The 22751-nt window shown below is 40.4% G+C and overlaps 1 protein-coding gene across 1 annotated transcript in view; it reads right to left on the bottom strand.

Moving 5' to 3' along the window:
- Nucleotides 1-22751, bottom strand: part of uxs1 (UDP-glucuronate decarboxylase 1) — a 58598-nt gene that overhangs the window by 24689 nt on the left and 11158 nt on the right. Inside the window, exons 2-9 of the mRNA XM_076264054.1 lie at nt 20919-20946; nt 20274-20322; nt 18521-18564; nt 16144-16204; nt 14978-15158; nt 9821-9925; nt 7677-7736; nt 5771-5892 (exon numbers count right to left, since the gene is read on the bottom strand). Coding sequence (XP_076120169.1) covers nt 5771-5892; nt 7677-7736; nt 9821-9925; nt 14978-15158; nt 16144-16204; nt 18521-18564; nt 20274-20322; nt 20919-20946 — 650 coding nt within the window. The remainder of the gene's footprint in view (nt 1-5770; nt 5893-7676; nt 7737-9820; nt 9926-14977; nt 15159-16143; nt 16205-18520; nt 18565-20273; nt 20323-20918; nt 20947-22751) is intronic.

Genomic DNA, 22751 nt, shown 5'->3' with positions numbered 1-22751 from the left:
TGTTTTGTTTTGCCCACAAAGGTTTTGTTTTTCATTTTAAATAGGCTTGGTTGTTGATTGGCCGCTGTCGGAAATCCCCTACCTATAGCCCAATGAATTTAACACCTCCGGTGCATATCAGAAAGAAAAATGACTAAATAAAGATTAAATGAATGAGCAACTCTATGTGTATGTGTGAGCTCATGGAAGGGAAAAATTTAGGTATAATAACAAGGAGATCGTTTTCTTTCCTGTCAAATCGCAAGCATCTTTTCAGGTTCTTTTTTCAAATGTCATTCATTGTATTTCAATAATAAAAAAAGAAAATGCCAGACCTAATTGAGGATATTTCAATCCAACAGTATCAGTGATGGACAGTTAATGGCAGAAAGAATATGGTGTGAGCCCAGGCACACGGGTGAAGGTTGACAGCTGACGTGTCTGCATTGAGAGGGCGTGGCACAGACCGAGATAAGGCGATTGCTGCAGCAGAAATGACATCAGCGGCATGACAGACATACTGATCCAATCAGACACAGCAAAAGGCTGCTGTCAATCAGTTATAGGAGAGAGGTAGTGTTAAGACGCAAGACATGGGAAAGAGACAGACAACCTGGGAGAGGCCATGCACTATTAAGGAAGAGAATGTGAGAATGGATCCAATTTATAGGTAGACGAAGAGATCCACGAATGGCTGAGAATTTAAAATGGCTGTGGTTCAAGAAAGTACTGCTGTGGCCAAGTCTGTCTAGCATTAACATCCGAATTTTCTAATTCAAGGCAATAGAAGCCTTGATATAAGCTATAGAGAAAAGACATCTAGAGCCATTTACCGGTAATACAAAATATTACTATTTATATACGTCATGCACTCTAACAAATATTACGCTTAGAAGATATAAATCTTAACTTGTCAAACAAAATCAAAATAATATTATTTTCGTTTTTAAATTATTTTCAGCACTTGGTTAAAGTAACTAAGGGACCGTTCGCTATTTATGGAATGGACCACCGGAGGAAAATAGGGGAGGTTCTTTTTATTCTTTGTTGAGGGGAGGGTCACCCAACTTTCTTTAGTCTAGGAGGGGGGGGGGTCACACAACTTCTGTATTCATGAAAACAGCAAAATTTCAAAGTGGCTTGTTTGGTGCATATTTTCCATGCAGCTCTCAGTCTCAGTCTTCACACGTCGGGCACCCCTCTGCACACCACCCCTCATTTCCTAGGCCTAGCCTAGGGAGTGAAAAAAAAGGCCTCGCGCTGTGGCTCTCATAGAGATTCAGTGGAGACAGAGTTATCTAGGCACTAGCAAAGATTCTAGAGCAAATGTGATTTCTGGCGCCATACTACGTTCTCTTTTGTTCCATAGCTGTCAACATTGAACATTGAAAATAAGGGAGATTTCCCGGGTTTCTCACCCAAAATACGTGAAAATGGCAACATTCGTCCCCATTAGCGTTGCAGCAGTAGCAACAAAGTAGACTACTTTATTCACGCCTAACAGCCTATATTCATTTGGTCAACTTTATACAGCCTAGTTTACCGTGTAACTTTAAACAGTGTGCATGCTTAGGCTACTTGTGCTTCATTCATCCACACATCCAGCTCCTAACGTTTTGACAAGCATATGATCTTGTTCCTGCCCATCTCTAGCTTTGCTGTCTCCATCCTTTCTGTTTTTGTTGTTTGCAAAAAATATACAGTATTTATTGGTAACCATGCAGCAACAAGTGCAATTTGTTAATCGCTGTTATTCTCTCTTCTGCGCAAACAAAAATGTGTTACGTTCGAAGTAGCCTTAAAGTGCGTAATTCTGCTTCATAAAGTTGAACAAATACATTTGGTTATTTCACAGAAAAGTATAAATAGCCAGTTTATGTCTACAGTGCAGAGTTGGTAAGTTATGGTAGGCCAACTTAGAGTGAATATACAAACAGGGGAAATTATTTATCTACTCGTAGCTGAGTAGCCTGATGGTATACAGGTACGCACGTTAGGGCTGCACGATATTAGGAAAACATGCGATATGCGATACCATTATTGAGTACTGCGATAACGATATAATTTGCGATATTTAAATATACTGCTCAATAAAGGTTTTCCACACATATTTTGAAACCTTCCACCCTTTTCTCCATTCTCAAACTACATTCACAGAATGTCTGACAGTTCTTGCAAAATAAAACACTCGCCTCAAAAGTTTTACTTGTGCTCAGAACCAAACAGTGACAGAGTGATTCAGTGTATGATTGAAGTGTTCCCTTAATTTTTTTGAGCAGTATATTTAATGTTTTTTTTTTCATTCTGCTTGCTGCAAACATACACTGTAGGGTTGGGGGGTAAATGTATAATTACAGAAATAAATGTATAATTTTTAAATAATATAAAATATCATGTAGCCTATATGGCCTGATGAAAGTGGACAGCTAAGAGACCTACTGACTAGGCTATCGAAGTTGTGTGGAAGATCTGCTCCTAATCCTCATAAAAGACGGGTGGACAGCCAATCTGAACACTTGTGCACCAACCAGCGGAATATTCCACATTGCCAGCCTTCGATGGGCCTAGCAAAGAAGCTAGGCCTACTTAAACTATATCGCGGCAATCATCTCAGTCTGTAACCTCATACAGTACGCTGCGCATCCCACGTTATTAGGCTACCGGCATGCCGACTACGAGGGCAGCGGAAAGTGAAAGTAATTGGGCTGCAATCGCACAGTCCAGAAGTAGGTTAAACAACTTTTACAAATAACGAATCCTGATTACCTCTGTGCTGCTGTCTGGGGCTTTTGCTAAATGCAAATCATGAAATACAAGCCTTACAGACAGTGAAAGACAACTTCTGATATAACGATAACGAAAGAAATTGTTTATTTTAACACGGTGGAGAAGGACGCATTTGCGCTGTGTTTGTAACACGGCATCCTTCATAAAACCAAAATATTCCCATATAACAGACGTGCTTTTCCTTTTAGTCACTAATTCCTCTTCACCCAAGTGTAGCCTACCTCGCTCGACTCACTATTTTCAGCCATCACGACTTAGCTCCCGCTTTAACACCTAAAACACCACACACCTAAACTGGTAGGGGACGGGCTTCTTGGGCTGCATGACCGCATCAGTTTGGTAAAATATGTTGACATTCAGAATGTGAATACACCATAGACTGTATGGAATGCGCACGGCACAGAAAATTTATCGAATTTATCGAAAATTAAGTAATCTTTGCGGTATGTCCATCGCAAGTGTTGATATCGCGATAACGATAGATTTTAGATATGTCGTGCAGCCCTAACGCACGTAGACATACGGCCGAACACTATAGGTACTATGCAACTTAAATAGGTTAACATCACTCTAAGTTCGCCTTCAAGCAAGCAAAACGATGATTTGAAGACATCTGTTTCACTGGAAGGGCAAGGGGGTAGCAACAGGGCAACAAAGAGACAGGACGGATGGCAGGGCTAATGTTATGAGAGTATTAAAATATAGGATATTCTACGGGAAATATTAAAACGGCAAGACAGCGGGGGAAAAGTTAAAATATGCGATAAACCCGGAACAAGTTGGCATGTTAGGTATGTTTTGGTCTCTGTGATTATTTGTAAAACATGTGTGAAACTTTTCACGGCATTTGAGAAGGAAGGAGTAGTAGCATGCAAGCTCCCAAATTGACGCTTGTCTGAGAAATGGAGTTTTGGATAATGTTCAGCTTCGGCAGCTTTACCTATGCTAAAATATACAATGACTGAGGAAGCCTAGAGACGAGTCCATAGCAACCATGTGTTGAATTTGTTATTACCCAGTGTGCTTTGTTGAATGGTCTCAATGTTTTATTTTTTTTATTTCATGTCAATACTAGTTTACTAGAGGAGTAACTTATTTGAAGTAATGTAGTTATGCAGGAAGTGTGCATTTAGTTTCCATGCTTATTGTGTTTCCACAACAATGTTAGTGAGTAAATCTACTGAAATGGCCACCATCTTGGTGGAGTGTGATTGTAAGATCAGAAAGCAGTGGTTGATTTAAGAATATTATCCCAGTACGTCTTCATTGCGCAAAGCAGCCCGGGCGGAATACATTGACAAATGGCAGGGGAGGGTCATGGTTTTTTTTTTAAATTCTGACGCAAGGTCATTGAAAAAAATATTGCAGGCGAGGGAGGGTCATGCAACTTCTGACTGAAGCACTCAAAATCCCTCCGGTAGCCCCTTAAATAAATAACGAACAGTCCCTAAGCGCTACTAACCTCTTACGCAAGTTTACACCTGTATGCAAAATGTGTGTGTGTGTTTGTATGTATGTCTCTCTGTGCGTGTGCGTATGTCTATTTGGTCTGATTTTTTTTATATGATCTATTTGGTATCACACTTTGCACACTGCTCTAAGTGAACAGCACTGACAGGATATGCACAGTAGTTGCAAGGCAGCCACAAGTAATTGACATCTAGTTGACAGCTAGTTAGCTAGAAAGCATGCACTAACATTTGCATCTGCATTTCTGTCTGAAAATGTGTTGTCAAAGATGGTGACAAGACAGGGTTATGAAAACCATTAGCACCCCAAAGCAGGGCTTCCTCAGCTAACCAAAGCAATGTAGTGTACCTCTTATACAGTTAATCCCTGATTGACACACAGCTGGTCACAACTCCTCAGATGGTTAAAAATTGGTGGAGAATGCTCTCCTTACAGCTGCTGCATTATTATGAACGGCTGACTGCAGATGATTCAACCAAATGTTTTTCCTTGTTTTTTTTTTTTACATTTAACAACTGTAATAAAATAACACAATAATGCAGTTAATGTCTTCTTGTTAGATAGCTATTATATTCACCACGGTTCATACAAGTGGTTGATGGGCTGCATGGATGTATTTATTGGGAAACTAACTGGGTTATTTTCCCATATACCTCCTTCAATGTAAAATAGCTCAAAGGGTAAATCTGCTTTAAAAACAAACAAACAAACACACAAACAAAACAAACAAACGACATGTAATTTCAAAAATATTAGCTTCATAAATTTATATTGTGATACAGTAAATGTATGACGATGCAAGAACCTAGCAATCATTTCAATTTCTGGTATTGAACTGGACTATAACAAAGGAGAAGTAACTGCACCCACTGGCTAAGAGACTGTAAAGGTGAGGTTAGTGACTTGCATAAGCTTTCGTTTACACTTTATAAATGTGCAATGGTGTTTATGGGGCGACAATGGTTTCAGAGTTTGAAGCAATTGGTGGGTCACAATGAGCCAATTCTTGAACATCATGAATATGAAAAAAAGCCTCAATTCAAATATAAACTATTATCTATTATCTACTCTCTAGTACAGGGATTCCCAAACTGTGGTACGTGTACCATCTGTGGTACGTGAGCTTCCACTAGGGGATACACAAGATGAAAAGAGCAATGTCAGAAAGGTGTCAAAAATATTTTTTTGAAAATCTTAAGCCTATGTTCTCTTTGTTCTTTGTGTTTCATAATGTTGTTCTCTACATTGTTTCTTTAGTGTGAGAGCTCATAGACCAGTTGCACATTTTAATTTTGTTATTTGTTATCATGTAGGGCGGCTAATTAAACATGATGCCTGGAATGCATCAATAGAATGCGTGACATTTTTATGTGTCGGATGGTGGGGGTACGGGAGCCGAGTCAGGATGTAGGTGGTGGTACGCGGGGAAAAAAGGTTGGGAACCGCTGCTCTGGTAAACCATGGCTATGATGTAGCCATGCAGCCTTGTCTTTTTTAGCTACTTGTTACACATAGAGGGACTTGGAGAACTTACCTGTTTCATGTAGGCATAGCACATGGTCTCAGCAACACGCTTGCCCTCGTCATAACACGCCCGTGGACCAATGGGGTTTACGTGTCCCCAGTATTCCTCATTTTGAGGGTGGACTTCTGGGTCTGAGGAGAGAGAGAGAGAGAGGAAGGAGAGAGAGAGGTCTTATAAGATATGTAGCATCCTACTCCATTTCCCAAGAGGCTCCTGTTCTGTTTTCACTGAGATACACAGAAGAGTTCGACATAATGAATGAAGTTGCATGACTGTCCACCCCAGGTGGAGTTCAGATGATGTCACTTACCTATGACTAAATAAACACCACGACTGCCCACCTCATTGCATTCTGGCCTGTCTCTGCAGCTTGCCGAGTTATTGCCCAACACATTCGTTGGTCTGAGTTTTAAGATTTCCCGTCACGTAGAAGCAAGGTTAGGTGTAGGTTATGGGTAGCATGCACTGACTGACATAAGCCTCCTGCTTTTGTAATGGTCTATGTATAAGGTGACAGACTCTTGGGTGGGAAGGCATAGGAATTGAGAACACTACCTGAAGTTATCAGTGTGGACTGACAATGTTTTTCCAAGGGGCATCTCACACCAATGAATATCAGGGCAAGCATAACCGAGCTCAGGTTGGGTAGTTTCACAACCAGGGTAAGCCCATTGTTTCAAGAGGCCTAAAAATTAAACCTTATTGAAATATTATTATTTATGTTTTTTTTTTTATATATAGTGTAGTGTAGTATAGTGCCAATATTTAATGTGTGTGACATCTAAAAGAAATGTAGTTTTCGCCATCAGTATAAGGTTAAACATTTGCATAGAATGTATGTAGTGTATACTGTTCCTTGACTTAAAATCACTTAAGTGAGACTGGTTAAGTTGCATCCTTGTACATAATGTACTTTTTATAGCATATTTATGGAAAAAGTGTGATGGAAAATGGGAGTGGACAAAATTGTTAGACTGAAAAACTTAGTGGTTAAATTTCACAACTATATCAGTTATTATCATTTTACGTGGTATGTGGAAATTTTGTTGGTAGGCTGTTGGTTTGATGTTGATATCTGAAGTATTTTATTTTGAAAGTATACTACAGAAAAAAACAAGCATCAAACAATATTTGTGAAAATGGACAGGGCGAAAGGCAATCAGAAACACATTTTCAAATCTGAACCTTGAACCTGCCACTTAAGATTTCGATGCAGATGCTGTACCCTCTAAACAACATGAGCAGAGGTCTGCCGTCTTGATGTGAGGTGGTGATTGGAGGAAACAACCCTGGTCAATTCTGATTAAAAAAAAAGCCTGTGCTGCAGACACCTAAACAGGTTCAGACAAGTACACACATTTCTCTCCACTATAATAAACATCAAAAGAGTTTAGGTTTCAAGATGATTAAAAATACTTTTTATTGATAGACTAGCACAACATGTCAGGATTGAGTCCAAGAACCAGTTCTAGTCCAGACCAAGTCAAAACTGAGTCAAAAGAGGTTTGAGACCAGGACTAGACAGAGTCCAAAGACTTTCAAGTAAAAAATGAGAGACCCACGATACTGAGGGGAAAAAAATCAAATTCCATTATCGCGTCTTTTACATTACAATCCAAAGGGCATGTTACCAGACTAAAATTCTGATAATAAATAAATTTGTATTTGAAGGAGATAATTTAGAAAAATAAATATTTTAAGCCCACTGGACTCGGTCAAGACCAATAGCTGCGACCAAGACAATTCTGAGTCCAAATACTAGTGAGTCCAAGACAGTCCTGCACCCAATGTACCTAAAGTGAGTTGTTCAAAGAAAAACACCCAAGCTTGAAGAGCTGTGCATTTGTACTGGGAGCAAGTCATGATGGAAAAGAGGTCTATCTGTAGAGAGAGGTACCCTGCAGTTAAAACTCACCTCCATACACCTCGGATGTGGAAGCCAGAAGCAGACGTGCCCCGACACGTTTGGCCAATCCTGTTAAACAAGGAGGAGAGGAATAATCAACCATCTTATTCTACCAGGAGACAAAAGCCTAGCACAGCATGCTGATGAGGAAAACATATATTCTTGCAGTGAAATATGGATGGAGATAGGGAGACATACAGAAAGTGACAGAGACAGACAAACAGAAAACAGAAAAACAGAGAGAGAGAGAGAGAGAGAGAGAGAGAGAGAGAGCAGACAAAACTGAGCAACAGTGGCTGAGATGCAACCCATGATTTAATCCAAACACTTGAGAAAATACCTATCATGCTATTTCACCATAATCATACATTTCACCCAAAGTGTACAAGGGAAAAAATGTACGGCTTTTAAAGGCACACCATCTATATATACCTGTGCTGTAGTAGCACCTAATAGCAGAGTGATGCAGAGGGAACATTGTGTCTTCATCAAGTGTTCATATCTTCAGGACAGGGCACAGCCTATACTCTGACAAATTGAGGCATCACATAGATATTTCATAGACATGTCTTTTACACAGACAGACTGAATGCACTTATTTGAAGTGTTTCTTTTAGTAACCCTCCCAATGGACATAGTGGGATGTGATTTTCCATATGCAATTTGGATGCAATAACAGGTCACAATCCTAATTATCCATTAAAAAATGAGCACAAGGCCAGAGTGATGGCAAAGAATAGTTACTGCCTCAAAACCTGGATTGCTGCTCATTGTGGTGACATGGAGCAGCTTGGTAGGTATTACAAGAACCATTTTGAGAGCTGTGATGGCAAATAAAGATGTTTCCATTGATTATTTAAAAAGGGTATGAATCATTTTGGACGCACCATTTTTCATAAAAAAACGTAAAAAAAAAGATAAAAATGCTTATTTTTCTGATTCCATGTTTCTGCCATTGTCTTACAACCTTTTGACATGTGGCAGTGTCATTTTCAGTCAGAACAAACACATCGGTCAAAAGAAAATCACTGTACAACTGTAGGATATCAATTGTTTGTTATTAATGATAAACACTCCACCACCAGTGCATGTATCAAAAATAATGCAGTCTGAAATAAAACTATAGCCCTTTTTCCATTAAAAAGATAATTTGCAAATGTGAAAATCTTATGGGAAAAGGGCTTATGATAAGACTTCCAATTTCAAGTCCAGTTCTAAATTTGGGCAAAACATAACCTCAGATTCATAGCAGCTAATGACTGGTCTGGGTTTTTGAATGACTAAAGGTGCACTGGACACAGGTAAAACACTGGACACATTTCTAGTAGTCATTACCAAGACATAAATAATTTTAGAGGCCTATATGCCTGCATGTATATGGACATATTCACTATACTACTGTCATAACAAACTGTTTAAATAACCACAGGAAAAAAAATTTTCTTGTTGGCTTTGAAATCAGATATGTCGATGTACTGGGCTTTTCAAAGTAGACTTTTCCCTTCCCTGTCTGTAATGGCCATCATTAGGAAATTGTGATCAAGCACAGGTAAAAAGGACATGGTTTCTACAACACAACTGCTGAAATTCTCTATCAAAACAAAAGTTCAGCTGCAAAATCAGTCTTAAAGCGTAACTACCAAACTCACCAAAATGCATCCTAGGGTGTTTTTGTGAATGTATCCGAGTCAAACTTTCGTTTAAAAGCATAATTACGTCTGAAGCGCCACAACATGAAACTTTGATCGAAGTATCATCAATGTCTCTACACATGAACTTGAGCATTGAGAACATTGTTTTTGTACGCAGAGTTTACTAAAAGAAAGGTTTTGAACAACTCACTTGGTTTTTCTGCTCGCCGCCATCTTGCCAGTCAAGGAGTGAGTTGTCCAAAACATTTATTTTTTTGTAAACTATGTGTAGTCAAAACATCTTGCACCCATTTAAAGACAGACATAATACAGGCACAATTGTTCTGGAGTCTGATGTACTGTAGCACATTAAACTAACAATCAAATCATAGAGAACTCAGCCAGGACAAACTGTCAGTTAATTTTGCTAATGAAATATACCTAATTGTATGACTTCATTCATTTGGATTTGTCTTTATGATTCCAAAAAGGAATTCCATTAACTACACTGTGTGGACTCACCCAACATATTCAAGGTCCCAATGGTGTTGGTCTTCAGTGTTTTGATGGGGTTATACATGTAGTTTGGGGGAGAGGCAGGAGAGGCCAAGTGATAGATCTGGTCCACTGTGAGAAATAGTGGAACGGGAGGCAGAGACAGAGAGAGAGAGAAACAGTAAGTTAAAATTAAATGAATAACACAAAATAGCTTTGTAAAACCAGATGTGAACCTTGAGTGATTGACTTCAGTGAGAACATAGGAACATCACAAGCTGTTGGTCAAAGTCATATTGGCTCATTATAGGGGGGAAATCATAAATATGAATATACATATGGGTGCAAGCTGATAAGCTATTTAGGCAATGTGCGAGCCAGATGGGAAAATGATTGCTGCATTGGTAACTAACACAGTCAGCACACAGGGAAGAGGAAGCACGGAGCACCGCAAGAGATAAATAAATAATGAAAAAACACTTTCATAAATAAGAGCATAGAAAATGGAGAGAACTGGCCATTCCCATTTAATCCAGTGATGACAAGATTGCCGGTCGGAGGACCTGAAGGCATGGTTGATTCTGACTAATGAAAACTAGGGTGAACCTCTTCGCCTTTATTTTGACTGGCACAAAGACAGTATTCTTTTCCAGTCGCATACGAAATGGTATCTCACCATTTCAATCAGATTGCTGTGCTCACGCTTTATGCTTGACTGCTCACACTTGAGAGACCAAAATTTCCGACATGCCAGAAGTACATACATACAGGATATTGTGAGCCTGCACAAACTACACAACAGATTAGACACCAATTCGGTCAGGCCCAGGGCTGCTACCGTCTTGCCAAAGATGAGAGATTTCCCAATCAATGGGTCTTGGGGGGGGGGGGACTCTCCCATGATAAGCCAGATAAACACACGGTGCCCAATTCCCTTAGCAATCTACTGATGGTGCAAACAAACGCTACTGCCACTTAATTCGACAAAATCGATAGCTCGATGAATGAATACATTTTGAGGAATCCGGTAGCTGACACTAGGAAAACTCCTAGTGTCCTAGTAAAAAGCACTATTTGTTTATCCAGCACCGGCTTTGCAAATAACAATGTCCACAGACAAGGTAGAATAAGTTGCATGATTTTATGAAAGTACGATGTATTGCGACATCAGATGCAAGTGAAATTTGTAGTTTCTCATGTCTCATTCCATCGAACTACAGATCCGCTACCCGATGCAGCAAACTTACATAGTGCGGTAATAGCCGATAGAGGGCCGCGAAGCGAATGCAGAAAGTGCCGTTCACCCTGTTACGAGTTGATGAACCACTGAAACGATTTTGGAAACATTATTTTAAGGTACAAAAAACTCTTTGGTGTTGCTTTAAAAGCAAGACAAATGCATCTCAAAGGGCTGTAGATTCAAAACTAAAAAAGAAAACAGTATTTAGAATAGCTCTATATGTTTTGTATAGGTTTTCAGGGGGAATTTTTTTTTAATTTAACTGGGTAATCTGATAAAGAATGACTCATTACGTGTATAACAGATGTGCTCAAAACATTATCCAAGATAAATTCTGTTTTATTTCTTGGAGCTGACTTTTAATATGGGTGCAATCACTGACAGTGCATTAAAAGGACAGAACACACAAATGTGATGTTTTAACAGAAGTACTGCAGACTGCAGTAACACTTTATGGTAAGGGTACATGAATTGTCATGAATTCATGCATGAATTAATTAATGATTTATGCATTACTTCATATCTTTATACCCAGACTGCACACCACAAATATTAGGCTAGAATGAAAAGAAATTACCTAATTCAATCGGTAATCATAAAGAGAGGCTTTTTTCTCACAATAATCAGGTTGCCTTCTGTCTCAAACACACAGACACAGACACAGACACAGACACAGACACACACACACAGACACACACACACACACACACACACACACACACACACACACACTCAGCTCACCAAAGGCAGATACAATATTCATACTAAAAACAGGTGACACTTCTGCACTCCTTCCATCAACCCCCCTTACCCCCTCACATCGAGCCTCTCCCACAGTCCCACTTCCTCCCTGCCTCCTTCTCCAGCACCTGGTGAGTACATTTGGCTGAGCCTCTTGGCTTCAGGTTCACCTGCGTCACAGCTCTCCCCCAACTTCCTATTCCACCAACCCGTCAGCACACCGACCTGACTTTGACAGGGGTTACAAACTCTTCAACAGCCCAGTTTTGTCTAATCTACTTCATCGTGCCTAATCCTTTTTCAATTCACACTTGAAGGAAGTGGAAATGTTTTTACGCCTCCCTAAAGCTGCTGTGCGGAGCACCTTCGCACTTCTCCCAAATTTATATCCCCCGTCACTAATGCACAGCGTTGCAACACAGTGGAACCTCTCCCTCCAACCCTAAGTCTAGTCAGCCAGACACTTTATACCTCAAGCTTCAAGTAACCATCCATGCTCAGATCACCTTCATCCATTTTTTCAGTTATTTGTGCGGTTATTTATGAATATATAACACACAAAAGGCTGCTATGAGTAATTGCCACTTCAGTGCCACACACACACACACACACACACACACACACACACGAGATTGCTCTGGCACTATTCAAGTTGTTAAGGGGGGACAGGGGTCCATCAACACCAAGTGCATTGAGTGTCTGAAGGGTGCTTCCCTTGAATCCCCAACCCCAAAAGGGCCAATTCCAATAGCCAATTCCAACAATATTCTTTCTTCATAGTGTCCTTTGAGCCCAGAATGCCATTATACATTTGCTATATAGCCAATCCTCCTGTCAATGTCAAGTGTGTCAACTATGCTACTTGGGAAATAATAATTTGTTTCGGCCATGAATTTTCCATCTGTAAGTTTAAACTGCTTGCATTTAAATTTGCAGATGTTAATGGAAAAATATAAAATGCAGTGCATTAAAAAAAGTGTTCTTAGGTAAATGTAGAATGTTCATTTGGTTTTAAACTGCTTATCGCAAGAATTTAACTGCAAAACATACATTCCAATGCATCCTTCTCCAACCAAGAATAACATCAAAAGCATAAAGCTGGGAGGAGAGCAAGAAGTACTAAGATGAGAAAGCTGTATAAAAGAAAGGGGACACTGGCCTTTCATGTTCTGAGAAAATACAGTGACTGTAAGCTAACCCGACCCTGCTACCTCTAAAGTGAAATCCAAGCACTGATTCATTCCACTTGTGAGGTTTAGCCTAATAAAACAGGCCTTTCATGTAGATAAAGACCTAGGGAAAATATAAGGCTGTTTATCAACACAAGGAACAAGGAACTGAAATTCAGGCAAGCCACAACCTTTCCTTCTAGACTCTCGTCTATTTACAGGCTCTTATATTAAGCATGCACAGTCTACACATACATTTGCTGGGCAAATAGCAACTCCCAAAGATACACTATCCAGTGTGTTTCCCTTTCTTCCCTTCCCTTTATATCTCCCACCAGTCCCTTAGGACAGAGCTGACGAAAACTCTGTCAAAAGACGAGTCGGTTGTCATCTGCTGAAGGTGTAAATGTTCACAGGAACTGGTTGCAATCTCTTTGGAGGGGAGAGAGCGAGAGAAAGAGAGAGAGAGAGAGAGAGAGAGAGAGAGAGAGAGAGAGACAGAGAAAACTGCTATCTATTTTTGGGCGAGACCAAGAGGTGTGAGGCGAAACATTTTTTTAAAAGGTCGAGAGGTGAATAAATGGTGAGAGGACAGAGTTTTGCAAATGGAGAGCTCCACAGACCACTCATTCTGCCTTTGAAGGCCAACTGATGATTGAGCTCTGCCTCACTATAGAGAAACACCCATCTATGCAAATGCGTCTTGCAATGACATGAAGACAACAAAGACATTTCTGGGAATATGTCTTCAAATAATTGGCTCTTAGAGGTCCAATGATGTCATTTGGGATTTTCAATGAATATGATCAGTGCGGCTCTTAATTACTGTTTCAAGCACAGCTGACCATCGACTGCCGAGAAGCATGATGACAGCTCACTTTTCCCAGAAAGTAATTTGCCATGTTTCATCAATGGTCATACTACCTCAAGTGATTACATTACCGAGGCAACATCTAATGAAAAATTGCTAATACAGATCATAATGTCCTTATTTCACACAATCATGAGTACCAAAGCCTGTAATTAACATTCATGTACTATGGATTGGTACTCTCAAATGGGTATGTTCTGGCTCTCCAAGCTTCCTAGGAAAGATCTGAGAAAAGAGGCCTCAATACTCTCCAAAACTCTACTTTGTAGGTATGACTGTGAAATCACCAGTCTGCATTGTGGGGTTAGTCTGTATTTTGGAATCATTGGTCATATTTTCAAAATTTAGATGGAGAATTCCAGAAGTTCAGAAACGCACGTGCAAAGTCTATCGCAAAACATGAACGCGAAGTGTTTTTATACATAATATAATGTTATTCAACTATACCAGAAGTTGTAAAAGATACGGAGAACGATACTGTAAGCAGCAGATAACAAAAGTGGCTCTAACAAAAGTAAAATGTTAAGTCAGTTACTGTATAAGGAGAATTCCAGAAGTTCAGAAATGCACAAGCAAGATGGTCCCTTACATAACACATCACGACATTACACACTATGCACACACATGTGCATGTTTCACAGATTTTTCTTTTTTTTGCGGTAATGATGGTGACAAGAGGTATTGCCGTGGTAGGCGTCATGTGACCGCGGTATTGCGGTTACCGTCCCAGACCTATTGTATACAAACCACATTGTGTATGCAAATTAAGACAAAACCATGTATTAATTGCAGTGTCCACTGGCCCAATGAATCAGAATCAAGCACCTCATGGTCACAATTTTCATGATTGACTTTAAATGTTTTTTTCAAAAAAAATTTGGAATGCAATTATAGCCTGGTGATGCCTGTTAAACTGGGAAACATTGCACACACAACTGTCAGTGGGGTAATTAAGCTCTGGCTTCACTACTGGTAAGTCTTACTGTCACTGGTATGTAAGGTCATTTCATGGTTTAAAGGAATATAAATGTGCAGTTTATATTCAGTTCCACCTGCTGTCAGTCTGAATAGTATAGCTGATCACTGCATGCTTTCCCATTTCTTGCCATAACACATGCGCCAAATTGCCTCAGATTGACGTCGAGCCATGGAGATAGCCTTACCCTCAATGTAGAGTGGCTCGACTACATCGTGGTTGATCAGCTCAAAGTTCTCATGGCCGATCCAGTGCTCCACGTTGCGTTTGCGGCCAGTGAAGAAGTTATCTACCACGGTAACCTCATGGCCATCCATCATCAGCTTGTCGGTCAGATGGGATCCCACAAAGCCCGCCCCTCCGGTGATCTGGATGGGGTGGACAGAGTAGAGAAGTTAGACAGGAGGGAGTCAAGCAGAAAGCTCTGGGTATTCGTATTCTGGGTATAGTGTTTCTTATGTTCTATAATTTTGCAGGCTTTGATTGTGAATTGAAGTGAAAGCAGTCAATCTTCCCAAAAAAAAAAAAAAAGTCATTTTAGACTACCTAGAAAGGTAAGTGATTTTTCCTTTTTAAATCAGCTGAAATGTAACAAATAGCTCTATTTAAGATTATTACAACGGCAGGTGTGCGGCCAGCCCAGTGACAGCAGGCGATTGCTTGTTCATCTTTGCCGACTGCTTGCTCGTCTTCATGGTCAGCGGAGCGTGAAAGAGTGGAGGAGAAAGCTGCCCCTTGTGACAAACCCCCTCCCTCCCCTCAACCAACCCAGCAACAAAGCAGTACAATCACTTGGATGGGCTGTTCAGAACCTTGCCTTTTCATAGCCTGTCTATGTGTCTCTGTACCTATGTATCTCTTCTGGCGATATGCCTAGAGCATATATCTTCTGGCGATATGCCTAGAGCATAGGCGTCAAGGCTCACTTATAGTGATAGTCATTTTTCTTCATTGTTTTCCAGTCTCGAAGCAGGGCCACAGGTAACACAGTCATTACCGGTGCTCTGATTTAGACTGAGCAATCTTGGGGAAACAATCAAGAGAAAGGATTGTCTGACTGAAGAAAAAAAAAGTAATCGGAAATATTTCTTTGTATGGTTATTTCCTGGAGAGCAATCATGATAGAGGCATGATGTAATAAAACAATGTATGACTCATACTGTAGCATTCTTTCACATGATGTATTTGGAGGACAAAGATCAGAGATAACACAACAGGTATAAAGATTAGTGCATGCATGTGTTTGCATGTATGTGTATGTGTTTTTTGTCTATGTGTTTGTGTACATGTGTGTGTGTGTGTTCTTGGGGGAAGGTAGCAGTGATATTCAAGAGCGGTGTTTTGACAACTCACCAGAATCCTCTTGCGGTCCTTCTCAGACAGGAATTTGACCGGGGGGTACTTCTGCGACACGCTGAGAGGAGAAGGGCAAAAACAACATGAGCGATCAATAACCTGTTCGCTTTGATCAACTCCTAAACTTCTGAAGAATTCAGTCTCACTGGAAAGAAAGGCAGTCCAGGAGAGTGCATCAAAACCTTCCAACAGAAAGCTCATGTCACCCTCCCTTGCTGTTTCTCACAAAACCACAACAGATGAACGCCTTCATTGATACGGGCAAACACAGCCATTATTACTATTTTGTCTATGACGCTTGTGTATGATAGCGATTATTAGCAAGATTGACTTTTAGTTATTTATGCATGGCTTAGTTTGTCTTATGATTGCCTCCACCATCTGCCATAGCTAAACACTAAGATAAACAATAAAGTTGAATCTAATCTAATCCAATCTAAAACTGATCACATAGATCTCTGTTTCTCGAGAGCTCCACCGAGTACTGTTGGTACCAAAAAACGATTGGTTCTACCTAGCTCAAGTTGATGCTGTCAACAGCTAGAGTAGCCAGGCAGCTGCAGTGCTACATTCTGGGGGCATGAATATGGGGGCTCATATGAAAGCCTAAATTATGCTATTTGGATGATTCCGGTCAAGAGTTGAGTGTAAAGTAGTCAATGCACTAGCCTTGTCCGTATCTACTCACTAGTCCATCTGTTCAAGTGCTTTTTGAGTTGTGTACTAACCAGGACTGAACAGGCTAAGACAAAGCCATAAACAAAGCAAGGAAAGGCCAACCAGCAAACCCCATGTCTCCAGACATGGCACAGATCTACTTGGTAATTCTTAGTTAAATAACAATCAGATGTGGGATCAATAATTGATTGGGCTGAGTAATTAGAAAGGAGATTACACACGCATTACTGGAGGCTCAAGCAGAAATGTGCAAGGACTTCCGAAATAAATTAATCGGAAGAACTTAACACGTGAGGACAAACACGCGCACACATACTCATGTACAGTACACACATGTGTGTCCCATTGATAGAGGAGCTTTTTACGACAAATGGTCAATAGTGGACAGGCATCTTGACTAAACTGAAGGCTGCAATGACAGCATTTTCTCTGATGGCCGTGAGAATGGACTGGTGGACCTCCTAATTAAGATTTGGAGAGAAATGAAGCCATGGCAGAGCTGTACCAATGACTATAGGAGGAAGCTTAGGTGTGATGTCGCCTGTATTTTTCTGTTTTTCCCCTTAGCCACCTGTCTTATTCTGCCGTCAGTAGATAAACCAAATCATCTTTTTCAATTTCACCAGCCATTTGAAAGGTCTCGCAAGGTGGCACGATGCCAACCTGTCATTTCAGTCAACAACTTGGACTTGGAGAGGCACAGAACAACACCCAAAGACAGACAAGGTGAGACACCAACACTCAGACAGAAAGAGCTTAACGCTTAGAGCCTAGAAGTTAAAGCCTAGAAAAAAAGACCCTTTACTCTCAGAATGAAAACAATTCAATGGTGTGTCATGGAATGCACCTAATGTTCTGAAACATCTATGAACAAAACATAGACATATGTTACATACACATAATATTCCATTTATATTAGTTAATTTGTCTTGTTTACACTTGGATGTAACTGAAACTAAAACATTTCTATGGCACTCAAGAAGTGTATGTTCTAAACTCTGGCGTCAATGTGTGTTAGACAGTCTGTTGGCCTTAACTGAAGATAGGGTGATATGATGGTGGAAGACCTGCTTTCTTCTTGTCCATTTCTGCCCATCCTAAGAATGCCTGTGTCATCTAGTATCACACTAGCAAATAGAGCATCCTACTCCAATGACCAGCTTCCTCTGTTGAGAGTGGAGGACCAATGTTTCATTGCAAGCTCTGGTGTCAGTTGATGTCTAGCAGTGACTCTGTTGGAAGCTATTCCACCTACAGCTATTTTGAGATAGATGGGGCTTATGATAACTAGGTAAGAGAGTGATGAATTTTCCATTGAAGCCTTAGAGAAGGAAGACCATTGGATCCGTTGGAAAAGCAACGCTACAAGAAAAATAGGACTTTTTAAAGGGAAATCTTGGTTAATGCCAAGTGCTTTCCTTGTAGCCCATATACAGTATGAGAAGCTGGAGTGTGGTCCAACTTCTGAAAGATCTGTCCTCATTTCTCTGATAGCTGACAACCACACTCCTGCTATTTTATTTGGGCCTGTGTGATGGGATTATGGTTCAAAGTGGCCAATAAACCCTTGCTCTGGCTCTGTTTTTGTGGTGTTGTCAAAATCCACTCAAAATGAAATGGTGGCGAGAGAAAAACAGAGCAAAAACAGAGAACTGATAGAGAAGAATGCTAAGAGGAGGACTCAGACACAACTCACGTCAACTCCAGATCATGGATCTTCTCCCTTAAGGGTGCAACTGCCTACAGGAGACAAGAGACATAACATATTAATACTCAATAACTAATGGCGTTATAAAAACATTTATTATTATTTAGAGAATAAAATGATGAAAGGAAGACAGAAAAGGAAGGAGCACATGTGGAGGTGGGAAAAGCATGAGCAGGTTTTGGAAAATCGAATTCCAATATGGAAATATTGTTAAAAGGGGGAAAAAAGCACAGAATGACAAGTCAAACGGTGAAATGAGGGATTCCAAGATTTACAGAAGATGAGAGAGGCCCATATGAGACCCCGGAGGTATGTGGGGTTTCCTCTCAATAAACCAATTCAATCACAATATATAGTTCAACGTTCACTTGTTTTAAACCTCCTAAACGAGAGCTTAGAGTTAAATTCCACAGTACAGAGGCACAGTCAAGGGAACAGGATGGAACCAGTCTTTCACCAAAAAGCAGCAAATTTGCTGAGAACAATTAAGGCTGCACTGAGGGTGAATGCTCTACTTCCAGTTTTATAATGGATATTTTCCAACAGTGCACACAAACAAATATTTTAGTCACCGAATCTGGTTGCACAAATAGACTCAACAAAAAGCGATATCCTGAACTGACACACACTCAAAACAAGCAGGAGAAAAAAATACACTACTCTCTCTAGTGCAGCAGTACCTTGACAACATCCCAAACATTTGGTGTTTTTTGCCACCTCTTAATGAATTATCAAATTTGTGGTAGGAGAGGAAGGCAAAATGTCACCACATTCCCCTGAACCTTCTTAGACATCAGCAAATGAGCCTCAGCATGTTATGGCATACTTTGAACCATAAGGTCACAGGGATTGGAGATAGCAGGAAAGGCTGGGGCTAATTAATGAGGTTTCATGGCCACTGATAAGCAGGTGTTTGGGCCTGGGTAATGAGCTGATAATGATCATCAATGATAAGGCTAAACTGTTTATGTTTGTGTGTTTGTGTTTGTGTTTGTGTGTGTGTGGGTGGGTTTGTGGGTGTGTGTAAATCCATGTGTGTTCCCGTGCATGTGACTGCTATTCAGAAATATAGAAAAAAATAACCACACATTTAGGCAAAAGGACATTATAGATTTGTTTCAAACGGTTTAGATAACTGAGGAATGCAACATATGCATTTTGTTTAGCGTTCCTTCTGGTGTGGCGCTACAGGTACCCTGCTATGTCTGTTAATAGTTTTGACATGAAAAGAGAGCTAGAAAAAAGTGACAATTGCCCAAAAGTAAAACACAACCATGTAATGCAACATAATACACAACAGCATGGAGCCCTGCTCAGCTGACTGTAACGCAACATGAAACACAATAGTATAGAGCCCTGGTCCCCTGACCGTGAGCCTTAATTAGTGAGGAGCTTTATTCTACATAATAAAAAAGTTTAATTAGATTTGTGTGGTCCTGGAGTAGGAGAGCAAAGCAGTGTGCTCACCGTTAATGAGTGAGCAAGCGAGCGGACAGGTTAGTAGAGAGCTTGGGAGGGAAGGGGTGAGAGAGAAGCGACAGATTGGGATGAGATAAAGAAGCGAGAAAAAATAACCAGCTAACTTGATAAGAAAAGAGCAGTTGAATGAGCAGTGAATGAGAACCAGAGGGGGGGGGGGGGGGGGGGAGACAGCGTGAGTACGAAAGGGGGAGAGAGAGAGAGAGAGAGAGAGAGAGAGAGAGAGAGAGAGAGATATATGCAATACTCATGGTCCACAAACCTCATCAATCTTCTGCTCTATCCGTATCTCTCCTTGCTCCTGTATGGACCTGTGTGCAGCGAAAAGGTAAAAAGAGAAGGGATGAGTATGAGGAGATGAAGAGAAGAGGAGGAGGAAGAGGAGGATGGAGAGAGACAGATGACTGCTTTAGCCAGAGAGCAAACAGCGTGGCAGAAAAACGGCTTCCGCGGTGAGTCAACAAGCACCACATGTTGCCATGTTGACAGACGAGCGGAAGCAGTCAAGGCATCCTCTCCCTGGTGCCAGCTCACGCACAAGTTCTGGTCTTCCAACTGACAACCACCAAACATGTGCAAACACACACACACACACACACACCACACATGCACGCACGCACAGGCATGTAAGCAAGGCAAAGCTGATATACATCTATTACAATAGAAAAATAGAAAAAAGTTGACAGGACTATAACGAATTTGAAAGGAAAAACACAAAGGCACCCTACATGAATCAAAAAACAAATGGAAATCATTTGCAATTGTGTTACGGTCTGAATAATTAATATGTTCAATTCAAACACAACTACCACTATGGAGATGTCTATCTGTGTCAAGGTCCTAAACATGGCAATGATGCAACTGAAAAAAAAGAAACATTAAAATGAATAAATAAATCATAACCTACCTCATATTTGTGTAGGTTCCCCAGACAGCTGAAAGAGAGATGAGAGAATGTCAACATTTAGTTTCTAATGTCTTAATGTACTTTAGTCCCTACAGAGCAGAGGGTCATACTTTTACTGATGAAAACTTGTAACTCCGTCCGTGTTTTGGGAACAAGCAAATGGGGTTATGGCCTTTTAAGAGAGGACCGGAAACGCCCGACTCATGATATTACCTCCATTTGGGGATACAGATGCAGCTCAATCCAAAGACATTGGGTCAACAAGTACAGATCAATGTCACACGCTAGGCCTACGGCATTTGCAGAAAGTGGGATTCAAGCTATCTGACGAATTGGGCTTGTCCTTCTACTGTCAGCTATATGTGTGATGTCCGATACACACCCCTTGGGAAGTGTGGAGTGGGGAGGTGGAGGGATGAATACCACTCCTTTGGCCTTATTCTACACTGCTAGTTCACAATGTTCCAGAAAAAGACTCCCATCATATTTATGCACATACAAAGTCCTGGCCTTACTGACTAATTCCATGGGTGTTTCATGATGAGCCCCATGCAAGGAGAGAGGAGAAATGTTTTTATTCATAAGCATGAGAAAAATTGAAGGAGTTATATAAACAACATCAAATAACCTGTGGTGGAAAAGAGAATTAGGCCTCCATGTTCCACTCTGTCCTGAAAAGTCCGCTTCAGAGGTTCTATGGTCATTAGAATGATCATCTAAAGGTAGTCCTCTAAAGTTACCTTGGAAACTTGACCTCATCATCATCGCCACGGCCGAATGCCTGTGGGTAATTTACTCAACAACAAAAAAAACTTTTGACTGTTGACTCACTGATCACAAACCTTCACCAACCAAACAACAGCAGCAGGGAAACTCACAATGAAGCACCACATTGCTTTTATTTCTGCAGGGCTTGGGCAAGGTTTCTGTTGTGATCACCATCGCAGTTACACACAATACTCCAGTGACAACAACAGACACACACAACCTTTCTTCAGGTTGTGCCAAGAGTAAACAAAAATACAATTTGCACTCCAGAAAAAGATTTATTTAAAAAAATTATTTTCTTGGGTTTGCTGATGTCAAAAAAGGAAAGCTACTACCTTTTTATTTAGACACATACCCAACTGGAGTGATGCCCAGTTGGGTATCTTGTTCCTTTTCCTTTCATATTGGTCTTATTTTTTTATAAAGAATATATATTCTATTCTTTGCTTTTTTTGCATGTATAATGTAAACCTCTCATTCTTAACTCGCATGGATCTTAATTGTGTGTCCCTTGTGTGCTTGTTATAGTCCTGGCTAAAGAGCTGTCCAGCAGTCAGTCTAGTTCCCAAGGACAGCTGTCAACACATACTACCAGCTAACAGACATCCTGAATCTCTGTCTAACCATCAGTCCAATTGCCAAAGACTGGTCTCAACAGGTATGGCAAAGGGATGTGTGTCTGGTCTCAACAGGTATGGCAAAGGGATGTGTGTCTGGCCCAGGTGAGTCTCTGTAACTTACATACAATACAAAACAATGAGGGCTATTTGACTATTAGCCTAGACTTAATAATAGAGTGATTTCACACATGGGTAGCCTATTTACTGAAGCAGTCCACATACTGATTTCAATTATCTGTTGAAATAGAAAAGGGTGTGTCCCATGGGATACTGGAAATTTCCTTTTGATATCAGGGCTTCACATGATTAAACAAGTCCAGTCTTTGTTTTCTTGTTTCTTTGTTTGTGTTTCTTTGTTGTCAGACATGTACAGTTATGTGCAATATAATAGCAGTGTGTTTTAAAAAATTGAATAAAGCTCAAAATCCTTAGAATAGCTGTTAAT

Source organism: Alosa pseudoharengus, unplaced genomic scaffold (assembly GCF_046254945.1).
Source record: "Alosa pseudoharengus isolate Yale_2024_CS ecotype anadromous, Long Island Sound unplaced genomic scaffold, YU_APseudo_1.1 YU_APseudo_1.1_scf_3, whole genome shotgun sequence".
NCBI lineage: Eukaryota > Metazoa > Chordata > Actinopteri > Clupeiformes > Clupeidae > Alosa > Alosa pseudoharengus.
The sequence above is the reverse complement of the archived record's forward strand: the minus strand, read 5'-3'. Positions and strand labels throughout refer to the sequence as shown.